Source organism: Taurulus bubalis (assembly GCF_910589615.1).
Source record: "Taurulus bubalis genome assembly, chromosome: 9".
Lineage (NCBI taxonomy): Eukaryota > Metazoa > Chordata > Actinopteri > Perciformes > Cottidae > Taurulus > Taurulus bubalis.
Genome location: NC_136597.1, coordinates 17,013,995 through 17,027,659, shown reverse-complemented (window position 1 = coordinate 17,027,659; position 13,665 = coordinate 17,013,995). Strand labels below are relative to the sequence as shown.

The 13,665-nt window shown below is 40.9% G+C and overlaps 1 protein-coding gene across 1 annotated transcript; it reads left to right on the top strand.

Annotated features, from left to right (window-relative positions):
- Positions 1–8,551: 8,551 nt before the first annotated feature.
- cUnh15orf39 (chromosome Un C15orf39 homolog) lies at positions 8,552–13,437 on the top strand. Its single transcript, XM_079223547.1, has 3 exons — positions 8,552–8,736; positions 9,442–9,476; positions 10,973–13,437. Exon 3 carries the CDS (start codon positions 11,161–11,163, stop codon positions 12,082–12,084), a length of 924 nt encoding a protein of 307 aa, XP_079079673.1. The 5' UTR covers positions 8,552–8,736; positions 9,442–9,476; positions 10,973–11,160; the 3' UTR covers positions 12,085–13,437.
- The last annotated feature ends 228 nt before the right edge of the window (positions 13,438–13,665 follow it).

Here is a 13,665-nt window from a genome sequence, read left to right as displayed (position 1 = left end):
ATAGATAACCTTTAACAATACAGTACTGCCAATTATGCTTACAGGAAATATTTGCTTATCAGGAAATATGAGGTAGCAGATTACTGACTAAAAGAAAGACAAAATCAAATAGTCGCTTCAGTCGGTGTAATCATTCACTAACTTGGCTATACCAGCAGTGGGTCCCCATGAAGGATGCTGGGTGTTTGAGCATTTCTGGCAACACTTTGCACTGAATGTGTATTTGCCGTCCAGTGCACAATACTGTAAGGATTTAAATGCATTATTTTTGCTTTTGTAAGATTTGTGCTGCTGCATCCACATGGCACACTGTTCGCCCTATAATGCTCTGTGTTGGTTGGCCTTAAGCTGTAATGCCATGGTAACTGGAAATAAGGAAGATGTGCAGGCTCTCCGTGGGGAGAAGTTCATGCCTCCTCTCAGTCAAAGCCCCTGACGAGTGTCTCTTTACTTGCGAGGCCTTAGGGACTGATGGAAGCTACCAACTTGTCTAGACTAAACTGTGGCAGTCCCACAGGACACACAAATTAGACTCCAACTCACAGGTGAGGAGGGACTATATGATGCAAGTGCAACAGGAAATGAAGTCATTCAGAGGTGAATTAAGCAAGTGGAAGAATTTAGGCTTACAATACTGCCAAATTGTCTGTATTTCAGCGTGGTGACCTTCTGCTAGATTAAACATACATTTACTGGTGATATTACACTGTAATTTAAAGTTACATGTCAACTAGGCTCTTGAACAAATGTGGGGCATTTCTGTCTGAGGTAATAGCTGACCTGATTTTAACTTTGGTCTACCAAAGTCAACCATTAACTACTAGATGAGATCAACAAATGGTGATTCTGTGGTGTCTCTTGGTATATATAAGTGATATAGTCTCCTAATTTCTTAAAATCCAATACCTCATCCTTTTGCTCTGCAGTTCATGCATGCACCATTTGACTGTTTGGATGCAGCATGGTACCTGCATGCATGGTACTTTAGCCATGTCATAGAAAGACTATAATGGAAATTAATTTCCTTTATGCGGACATCATTATAGAAGTTGACTCCAAATCCTTTGCTTTTTGTGCCTTATTCTTCATCAAAAGATAAACAGATTGATTCCATTCATTACTCTGTATTATATAGTTATCTTTGTTGTAGGATAACTTTCAGGAGTTCTCAAACTCTTTTTATAGCTATGTGAATGACCAATAAATACATTAAAAAAAAGAAAGACAAAAAACCCCGATGTCTTCTTTCTACTTCCATCAGATGTGTTCTTATTTTTTGGTGATTGTGAAATCCACAGAAGAAACGTGTTTTATCTGTCAATGAATAAAGAAACCCAAAGTTCAATTAAGGTGACATCAGCAGCAAGCTGCAGCCAAACATTAAAATAGAGAAAATAAAAGGGAGAAAGTGTAAAGCGGGAAAACATCACATGTGTAGACAACAAGCCATGGAGAGACAGAGGGTGTGACTCCGCCTATTGATCAAAGTCCATCCTCCTCCCTTTTGTCTTTTCTGCAGTTTGTTAACTTCACTAAAAGCCGCATGGACTTTGGGTGAGCCGCTCCAACCTCTTGGCATGCCTTCGTTTCATTTTGTCGGATTTTGGCATATCCGGACTGACCCGGCCCGATAACAAGCAGATACTTCCCCTCCTTTCTCAGAAGTGGTGTTTCATGGAGTCTTTGTGGAAATCATTTATTGTCAACACAGCAGCGAGGTAAGAAAACACATTCACATGCCCAATCTTCAAAAATCGAAATTAACAACAGATTATGATACAATCAAATCGTGTTTAACAAACGCAAGCATGAGTGTATTCTCTAAGAAAGCATGACATATTGTGAAACTATTTAAGGTCGCCCAAGCATCGCAAGTGTTTGAAACAGTTTTTTAGTTTTTGCCCACAGTGTGGTTTTAGTTATTGTCTTCTTTTTTTTTTTTTTTTTACCGTGGTTTGCGACGCGTTTGCAGCATGTATGGAAATCACTTGCACTGTGATCGAGCTTTTGCGCGTATATTATTTTCATATTATTTGCGTTCTGTTAATTTGAGCAGGCTGGTCATGCTGGCATGCATGACTCATGTTTTCGTATGTAGTTTCCTAACAACATTTTGCCAAAACGCCCCACAAAAAAAAAAGAACCTGCGAAGACACTTTTTTTTTCTTATAGTTTAGGTTCCCCTTTTATGTTTGTACTGAGCCATTTTATTGGTTAATGTTAGACTTGGCCTACTTTGCCGGAAAGAAACGTTTTTAGATTTTCTTCATGTCACGTGAACTTGCTGACATCTTCCAACTTGTTTTGACCTGACGGAGCCGATAATTCAGAAGCAGATTTTAACTTTTAGACTGACGCAATCTTTGCCGATTCACTCTTTTCCCACGTGGTTTAGGGCTCAGCTTGTCAATTTGTACGGTTGCTTTCGGAAGTCACACTCTACATCACCCTTTCCCTACAGATCTGGGAATGCGGATCCAATACACACACACAAACACAAACACACACACACACACACACACCACACACACACACACGCACACACGCACGCACACACACACACACACACACACACACACACACACACACACACGCTTCACAGAGTGCGGCTTTCAGTCATCTGAAAACAGCCGTGAGCAGTTTCCTCCATGCACATAGCCTAACAACCACATTTCCATTGTGTAGATAAGCCATCGCCTTTTCAGACTTTCTAAAAGGTGTCAACAGGATGAACTGTTAATATCTACTTGGATATGTGCCATATGAGCCTGGATTTGGTCTTAATGAGGCCTGTGTGGGGGGTTTATTTCACTACACCCTCATCTTGGCATGCACATATGTCACATATAATATTATCATAATTGAATGTGTACGCAGTTTGCTAGACGAATGTGTTCCCTGGATCTGATGCAGTGGTTTCAACATATATATTGACAGCTCTGTATTTGGCTCCCTGTCAAAAGATAGCAGGGATAATTTGCACTGTGATCTCTTAGTTTTTAGGTTTATTGTAAATGGTTGTCCACTTGTGGGAAAAAATAAATAAATACAAATTAGAAGAAGGAGAATATAAAACACGCAACCTTAAACGCATGTCTCGTGCTGTATGTCTTGCCAGTTCATGCAGATGTTTGTGTGACAGAGTTATGAGGTCATCTTTCCTTCTCCTTTTACATCAAACTGGCAAAGCAAGTTGAATTGTGCACAAGCTGTTGCATTATGCTGCCTTCAAATGCCTGTTGGAAAAGACAGAATTAGGAGTTCAGCATGCATAAATACTATGTTTTTTACAGGGGTAAAAAAAATACTTGAATTTTCACAGGTTGATCTTCACTGATGTTGAAGTTGTTCATTATAATAAAGTGCTAGTTATGTATAAAATTAGAGCTGAAATCTGTCCATCAACTGAAAATGAATTGGCAACTATTTTGATAATTGATTAATCGTTTAGATAACTTTTCAATGTTGAAATCGCAAACATTCGTTGGTAACAGGCCATAGTATACCCCCAGTCCGGACTATGCCTGGCGTTAAAGGGCCTTGGCTAGATTATACCCTGGGTATATTATGGCCTAGGCCAATTTATACCCCTCAAAACAGATTATACCCTCATGATATCAGTAGTGTTGAGTGATATACACAATAATGACTTAATTTTTCAACATTTTATTGGGGGTTCAACTTTGTCAGGTAAATTAAATGAGAAAGCTAACTGACTTAAATCTTAAAACTCTAAAATATAGACTTTTATTACTTCAACCAGAAAAACAGAAAAAATATTAGACTTCCACAATTATCAAAGATTTACTACGTCCTGAAACTTCAACTTCTAAGACTAGCAAGTCCTTGCTATAATATAAATGTTCAAAGTTAAACACTGATAACAAAATCAACACATCCTCAAAGATTACTCCCACACTTCTCAGTAGTGTTACACATTAAAATAAAAGCACATACCCAAAACATAATGCAATTGTAATAAAGGTCATAACGTCCTGAAACTTCAACTTCTAAGACTAGCAAATCCTCGCTACAATATAAATGTTCAAAGTTAAACACTGATAACAACATCAAAATGATCATGCTTGTTTTCAAGATAAAGTGCATGTTCTGTTGATGACTGCAGATTGAAGCTTGAGGGATAGGTCAACCGATGTCGTAACTCAACAGACAGTTTACCCCCTAGGGTATACTCTGGCCTGGAGGGGTATAGTATGGCCTAGGCTATTTTACACGTATAGTTTGGCCTCGGACAGTTTAGGCTTGCGCCAAAGTATACCCAGGTTTAATCTGGGCGGGGGTTGATTTGGCCTGTTTCACCGGCTCACAATTGTTACGTTTTGCTGCTTTTCTTTCTCCCATATGTTATAATCTGAATAAATTGACCACTAGTGAGACAAAAAAAAAGAAGTAAAGATTCAAGACAATTAGGTTTTCTGACATTTCTAAAAAAACAAACCTGGCATGTGTATAATGCTATGCTGTAAATACATTTGTATTTACCATGCATATTCCCATAATCCATGATACACTTGACAGAAGAAGAAGCAGAGTAGAAAGAGTATTGTGGATTAGTTGTGTGGGGGCAAATATCTGTCATAGAAAATTCATAGAAATTCAAATTTTTGAAGATATTAAATTAATTTGCCAGCATGCCATATCAGACTGGGCATCAATATTTGTGTTGCCCCAAACTTCTTGAATGCACCAAGGAGTAATTGTTCTCGACAGATATTTTAGTACTGTAGAAGATTGTTCTATATGGGAGAAGTGTATGAAAAGGGAACTAGGGCATGACTCGGGGTTTGTGGTAATAAAATGCAGAATTGGAACACAGTTCACTTTAATGTTGGTTCTTAGGAGATGAACCCAAGATGAGAAGTGCATGTTGGATGAGCTGATAAAGTTCTGGTTTGATAAAAGAGCGACTGAAGCTCTTCGATGTCACTGTGATGACACATCTGAAATGAGCTATAATAACACCATACACATTAACTATGACTCGAAGGCAGTATCACAGTAGTTCAGTATCATTGTAATCTTCACATTTGCAGAAATGGCCTCAGAGTGAAGATTTCTCATACATGGATATTATATCGCCACCACAACCAATACTGCTGTCGGTACCATCATGAGAGCTGGTTTGTTTATTGCAAAATGCGGCAACTATCACATTGTTCCTTGAAAACTGATTCAACAATATTCCTTGCAAAAGTATTGCGCTATATATCATTGCCACATATTTTCTAAATGTGCTGCTTGTTGCATTTTGTTTCCACCGATGTGCATCTGCTGAAAAGGGTTCATGTGACATGTGATAAGCCACAAGATTTGCCATGTTGATAAAATGCCTCAAGGTAGTTGTCACCTAAAGATGACCTCTTCATGTGTACAAATGGTGTTTTTGTGCTGCTGTCTTATCTGATGTCTGAGGTGGGAGTTTATTCAAGCTAATTAGAAAGATTGATCCTTTGAACTAATTTTGCATAGATTGAAATAATGAATGCCAGTGTCTAATTGTTGTTACTATATTCTCAGGTCTGGAGCTATATCATTGCATCATCATCATCATCATAACAAAGGACTATATGATGAGCAGCCAGTCAGTGAACACCATTGTTGACCCAGTGTTTCGAAGCAAGATGCCCCTATTGGACGGGACCATAGCATCCACAGGAGTGTCAAAACCACACACTATGTCTGGTTTCCTGGGTAAGCAGATGCTGCAGTACAACGGGGCCTACTTCACTTATGATCCCAGAGGAAAGGATGGAGCGGGATTCACTTCTCCTTGGAGAAACCCAAAAGCCTCTCTGGTGGATGGCAGAAGTCCTGTGAGTCACCTCCCTGGCATGGATGGACAAAACCACATCATTTACAGGCAAGACAGCAATTCTTCAGAGGAAGGCCATTGCCATTCTTCTTCTCTACATCACTCCCCAGTAAAACAGGGCTTCACATTATACACTAAAAGTCCTGGTATCAGTAGCCCTACAGCTACACCAGGGGCTCTTAGAAAACAAAAAACTGTAGGTGAGAATTCTTCTCCCCCATCTGAAAACTCTGTTTACTTAGCGATTCCTAAACCAGTTTATGTGCATAACCCCTGCTGTAATGAACTGGGTTGTGTGATGGGACAACGCTACAGTGTGGAACACGGCTCTCCGAGGATACCAAACCCTGTCTATGAGCATGATTGGATGCAAACTGATACTCACTACACGGAAAGACCGCCCATCCAGAGGAAAGCACAAGACGCACTGCCGCAACAGAGAGGTTTACAGATTGAGCCCAGTGCAGAGCCACTAAAGAGGATGAATGCGGAGACGTACAGCCCCGGCCGAGCAAGGACTTTTCCCAGTATGATCGACCCAAATTATGGCAGTTACCCCTGCACCCCGACTCGCACACTGTTTGGTTCTCCAAGTGAGCAGAGCCAGCGTTTACAGACATCCCCCAGAGGCTACCCTAGCTTATACCCCTCCCGTCCCATATATGAGCATATGACCTCAGAGGTTTATCGGGAACATTCTCCCATGTCCAAATATGGCCAGCTAACACAGCACCCGATGTTTTACTACTCCCAGGCAAATGTGGAGGTAGAAAACGGGACACAGTTTAAGCAGAGAGAAGATGTGCCTGTTATTCTTAAACACACACTCTCAAACCCCCGGGAGCATTACATAGTGCCTCATTCACTTCATGGTGAAATTCCTTTGCCAGGCACTGAAGCCTTGATGCAGGGTTTTGACTATCCATGTTATGCAGTTCCCAGATTTCATTTCAATGCAAGCCAAATCAGAGCCCCCCTAAAAAGTCAACATGCATCGCCTAGCTTTCACTCTTCTCACATAAATGTTTCCCCATCCCGCCAATACATGGAGCACCCTGTGGCCTCTGCAACCAACCTACAAAAGGACAAACCCAACCACTCACCATTCCGACGTGTGGACCAAACCAGTCCTACCAGACGTGTAATCCAACCTGGTGTGTCACCACCCAGCATACAGACTAATCGATTCTTTCCACCACTCACCAGCCTCCACGTTGACCGACCCGTCTTTCCACCAAATGGCTTGAGCATGGACAGAATCCTGGACTATTCCTCTTGTGATGCCCAGGTTATGTGCCTGAAAAAGCCAAAAAGCCTTCCCGTTTCCCCAGCGACATTGCTGTCCCGGTCACCGCACCACAGTTCAGATCGAGTCCACCCAGCTGTACCTAACTGTGCAAATATACGAAAAATAATTTATTCCCCTACCGTTGCACCAGGAAATAAACACAATGGCCCTTTGTCTAGTTCAGGCACTGCCGTTCTGAAAAGGAGCATGAAGAGAAGCATTTCTCACTCCTCTTCACCCATCAAAATAAAAGACGATGATAGAGATTTATGTGTGGTGGAAGAAGTTAAGAAACGACAAAGGGTACAAATGGAGACTAGCGAAGTGGGAAATGAAACGGCCTCTCCTCCTATGCCAGTTATTGACAATGTCTTCAGTCTGGCACCTTACCAAGCATACCTGCAGGCATCTGGAGTGTTATTTCCAGGCAGAATGTTCCCGTCAGCTGAGCAGCGTGAAGACAAAACCAAGCAAGACATTAAAGCAAAAAGGCCAGCTCAAGATGAACAGCAGTCACTTGTCTATAGCACAACATGTGCAGATACTCCAACAGAGAAGCCTGCTGTAGAGATCTTTAAACCCCAAAATATTAAAGTGGAAAAAGTAGATAAATCAAACCCTGATGAATTCTCAAGGACTCCTGTTAGTCAGAGGTACTGCAGCAAAATAACAATCAAAAAAGAATCAGAAGAAACTTGTTCATTCAATAGCGAACCCATGTTGGTGATAAAGAAATGTGAACCTGATGAACTTGAAGGTAAACCCTCATTAGCAGATGAAAATGAGACTTCACATGAGTCCACACCTGGGGACCTAACTGCACCGATGGACTTGTCTTCTCGGGCTGATGAAGGCACACTGCATGAACAGGCAGTCACCCTGCAACACAACTCCATTAATCCACCTGAGAGCAAACTAAATTTTAAAAACATTCCTCCCCAGTGTCTGAAACTTTCCACCTACAAATTATTTTTCTGTGATCCGAAGAATTCTGGCCCAGCTTCACTCCCAGAGAGGCCACCTGTGCAGCCAATGCCTGAATGTATACCAAAGCTAGAAGTCCAAATGCCAGTCCGCAAGCACTTCTTTGAGCTGCACCATTCGCTCTGCAAGTTAGTATCCAACTTTGTGTTGGCCTCTCCAGAGCAGGAACTCAGAACCTGGTTGTCCAAGTTGGAACTGGCTAAAGCGGTATCTCCTCCAGCCAAAGTCCAGAAAGTGTCTTGTTTGTTGGGGCTAAAAGCCAGAGAGGTGTGGCTCAATAACGAAATGAAGTCTGCACTCGACAAGGTCCTGGACAGGTTGAGAGAGTACACTGCCCAAGAACGCTGTCCTTTTCCACACGTCATGCGGACCAGGGCAGTGTTCCTCCCCATGTTGGTGGTGAAGGAGCTGCTGTTTCCGATGGTACAGGGCAGCTTCATCGACCAGGTCCTTCAGGAGCACCGAGTGGAGCTGCGGCCTGCCACGCTCTCTGAAGAGAAGCTCCTCATCCAGTTTCATAAAAGAGCCTGTTCCTCCAGGCTCCGAAGACTGATGTCCCTCAAACACCTGCCGGACATCTACGCTGACGCGCTCAACCTTATGTATCACACCTGTGTCTGCAAACATCTGGGTGAGTGCATGTTCACTTCAGAGTTACTGAGTAATGTTATGTGAATATTCTTCAAGTAAAGAAAGGACAAAAACGGGCGTTTCAGTGATTTCATTTTGGTTACAGATATTGATTTGTTTCCAAATGAATGGCACTTTAAGTGGTATGATTTGTATTTTGTCTCTTTTTGGTAACAATGCTGGACACAAGTACTCATTCTACCAACCTTGAAAAACAGAGATTCATGAATGAAATTCATGAATATTGAACATTTATACCAGGGAATGCATACATATGCATATATGGAGACCTTTTGTAATTCATACACAGGGGATTTTTCCAATAACTACTGCACTTCAGCACTATATGCAATACATGTCAGTTAAGTACAGTTTATTGGTTAGGCAGCTCTAAAAATGTAACTTTTCACCTCAGTAAGGAGTTTATAATAGCAACATGTTGGTTTCCAGTACAAATACTTAGAAAGATGATACCTCTAGTTGGCCATTTGAGCATGTGACATGTGCAACATGACTGCCAAAGCAACAGTGCTTCCTGCCTTTCCTTGCCTATTTCTGGAAATCCCCATTCAGTAGATTGTGTGACTAACTGATTCCTCTGGATTTTATTATAGCATATTCTATTTAGCATTATTGGCCCTTTTGGTAAAGAACAAATCACAATAAACATTAAATATTCAATATAAAATTCATTTATTTTTTACAGAATCAACCTCAACTGATGTCCAAAAGAGAGTCCAGGTATATTTATTTTGTATGCTGTCCCACAATCTCACTACTCTTTGATTTTTCTGATTTAGAAAGGCCATTTTTGTGCTAACTTTCAGTAACTTAACTACTAACCATAACTAATCACAAGAAGTTGCATGACTGCATTATGCTTGTTTTGGTGGGTGAGGGTGCTGCGCTGGGCTATTTGTGGATTCATGAAACGCTCTTTCATGCTTTTGCTAGATAGCATTAGTGGACCTTAAAGATTGCGAGGCAGCCTGTTGGATCACATTACTGGAGGAAGGAAGTGAAAGCATGCTACACACACACGCAGGGGAATAACTAGCACATTTTGAACAGATGAGAAGATGGAGATCATCATCTTGTAACTGACCAGTTTCCTCAAAAGAAATGCATCTGTGCGGTTTAGTCATAGAGGGAAGTGAGACTGTTTTCTCGCAGCACCAATCGTTCAAAGGATAAGGCATCTTCTTTCGTTCTTATTTTGTTGTCAACAAATCTCATGAAAATACCTAAACAGCCCATTTGTAGCCACTGAAGGTAGAAAAAAAGTGACAAAATATGTAGTTTCATTCTTGAAAAGAGGCTCATTGATTTCCTAAAACAGCTGGACACTAGCTTTTACATATGTTACTCCAACAAAAATAAATAGTGCGTTTGTTTGTACTATTTTTCAGTTGCCTATGTGATGCACTAAGATGTTTTTTAGCTCCAATATGATGTATGCGGGATTAACTCGAAATAAACTACAGTGCCCATGTTATCACAATGAAGGAGCATGACAGAGAGAGGTCTATGGCAGAGGGGAATAAGCTACTTCAGGCTTTGGTTGCGCAGAACAATTCATTGTTGGCTTTAGTATTTTCATGGGATTTGTTAATAAGAAAAATAGCCTTTTTTTCCGCACCTTGTTTCCTTTTTCCTTCAAGCATCGATTATATTAGGCACAGACATTTGCTAACTAAATTGGGCTTAATGGAGTTTCTGTTCACTGCTGACATTAATGGTTGAGAGCACTTGACTTTGGTATATGAACATTTCCCTTGTCTTACTGTTGCCCCACTGCTGATAGCCCCCCTTGTTAGTAGCTGACTTACTTTCCTCAGCCTTCATGTGTCCTCCCAAAGCCTTCTATTCTGTGTCTGCTGAAAGGGTGTTTCATGATGAAGGATCATGCTGTCCAATCACCAGGTCTGCTGAATACAATAGTTTCTCATTGTTCTTACTGAATATGTGCTATGTTAACCTGATTTGTCAACCTGTGTTGGTCTTTGTGGTTGTGAGCTTGCTTTTTTAAAATCTTTTGCAATCATCTGTTCACAAAGGTTAATTAATTAATTTACTACAACTCTCGAATTTCCACCTGCCTCTATATTCACCATGATCACTAAAGGAGTGAACTCTTTAACCTTTACCTTCCCATTTTGTCAACAACCTCATTTTGATATACAGTATTTTTGTATTCATTGTTGCCTCTCCTAATTGCTATATTCCCTGTGTTGCAGGATTAGATCTGGATGATACTGCTGACGGAGAAGAAGATGAAGGGTGTGAGGTGACTATCAGCTGCGGGAGTCCTTCATTTTCAGACATCACTGCTTTGCCCTCAGAATCACACCCACAGAGACGCCTGAAGGACCACGAAAGAAACAGGAATAAAAGAAAAAGCAGGGTAAAGACCAGTTCAAGGCGTATGTTTCTGGACAACAGTTTGTCAGAGAAGGAAGAGGCAGATGACACCAGGAAGACCGTAAGGGGAGGTGTGCTGGATGCATTAAGTGAGAGAACCTGGAGTGGCCATCAGTCTGAAGAGACTGAAAATACAGGAATTGACCGCATGGTTGCAGAGCAGGATTCCTCCCTTATTCCACTAAGCACAACTTTGGAAAATTCATGGATGTGTCCTATAATCTTTGACGAGCTTTCTCCATCTCCCAGTGATACAGAAACCGAGGAATACTCCAGTCTGCAGCCTGTTGGAGCGAAGTCTGCGGAGAGATCCAAGAATTGTTCAGGTGTGACTCTCAAACTGAGGAGGATGTTTAGTGCAGGTCTGAACAGAAAGAAGGCGTGCTACCAAGCGGTGTCAGACTCAGGGTCATTTGCAGATCCTTCCCACTTACATACTGCTGATGGGGGAGGAGAAGTGAGCAGCGAGAAGGACCTTCACAGGAGGACACCCAGAGTAACCCACAGGTGGCAGAGAACAGGAAGCTTCCCTCACGCCTTAAGACCCCTGAGCAGCTCTTCTAAAAGAAAACGCAGATTGCTCGTAAAGATCAAATACTGTCCCTACTTGTCTACCTGCCACAGCGCCGAACACAGGAGGCGATGGGTCCTGCGTTCTGCCGTCCAGAGAGCTCAGAGGGTCATGAGGTTCTACCCCGACCTGGTGGGGAAGAGGATTCGTCATCTGTATGAAGAAGATGACAAATCAGAAGTGTGGTACAGAGGGGAAGTGCTGCGTATTCATGAGGCCCACCCCAACCCTCTAAAGACTATATTTGAGGTCCGGTATGACAGCGAGCCAGAGTGGAAGTACTACCTAGAGCTACTGATAGACTATAAAAAAGGTTGGCTCAAAGTTGAAGACGAGTTCACCCAAACAAATGTCTAGGTGACAGTTTTGCTTTTTGCCATGTTACACTGCAATCATAGTTCCACTACTGTCTTTTTTACTTTCCAACAGTAGGCTGATGCCTTCTCAGGAATGAAGTTGGACTGGATAATTTTTTTGTAATGCGGTTAACTACACATTCTTTGTCACTTGTAACTGCAGTTTTTAGGCACCGACCAATGCACAACATCCTGTAGATGTTTTTTTTTTTTTTAAGCGCTTATCTTTTCACACCTATCAATAGCTTTTCTGATTCATGCACAAAAAAATAGATCCTGGTTATGTAAAAGAAATGCTACGTTTTAATGTCTAACGGATGCAAAACAAATCCTTCAGGTTTTAAAAAAAACTTTTATTCTAAGCAATTATGACGTTTGGTATTTATTGTCATCATTTATCATATTGTCATCCACATTTCTGGTTAAAACAATGTTATTCTGAGTGAAGATAGTGAAGACAGTTTTTCTATTTATATTTTGCCAATAAGAAACCAGATTTCTTTTTTTGAAAGGGTTTTACTGTCGAATAGAGCCGTGTGTGTGTGTGTGTGTGTGTGTGTGTGTGTGTGTGTGTGTGTGTGTGTGTGTGTGTGTGTGTGTGTGTGTGTGTTTACAGTAGTGCCAGTCTTGCACATCATTATAACAAAGAGTGCCGTTTCCCCTGATTGTGGTTGTTATAGTGTGTTTAACTGAAGTTGGATAGGCATTAATGTAGTTCTGTACTAAGCTGCTCAAGGACTTTAAAGACACCCAGGCTGTCCCTATGTCATAGCATTTTACACACTGTGAACCTTAAGGCTTTCACCTCATATTTTATAAAATGTGAATGGATAATTGCTGTATACCTCTGCAGATTAAATTGTTAAAAACATCCTCTCTAAAATAAATGTTGGTAATGATTCCATGCTGTTTAAGTGTACTTTTTCTATCCCATGTTTTTATACTTTATGAACAACTTAATGAAGTTGATTTTTTTTTTTTTTTTTTACACTCACCAGTTTCATGGGATTTCATGGAAGCTCGATGTATAATATCGCTAATGCTTCACTGCCAAGATTACCAGCTATACCTTTCGACTCAAAACGTAGAGAACATGTTATTTAAGTGAACTACATATTTTAAGTCTATTGCAGTCACATAATGAAACTGGATAATACAAAATAAAATGTGCCGAATGTGTTTTCACATCAGTGGAGGTGTGGTACTGATACCGATTAAACATCCGTTTAAAATGAGCAGTTCATTTTGTAAACCTTGCTTTTGGAACATAAAACTTCTAAGTTAGAATCAAAGCATCTGTCCCCATCTGGTGGCAGAATGTTTAGTTGCTGTAAATTATATTTCCAGTGATATGTTTAGCATACACCAGTGACTACCACAGTGGCATTACTCTATAGGACACTTTTTAAAAACGCATGAAATATTGATTGCGTCGTGTAGTTTTTTGGAATGAAGACTGCTGCTGCCACAACAAACATTGTGTCCATTATCAAACAACCACCCACACCAGAACGATGTTGCAACATTTTGCACTTTAATATTTTCTCCAAAACAGACAACTAATTTTCCCCACATTTTTTTA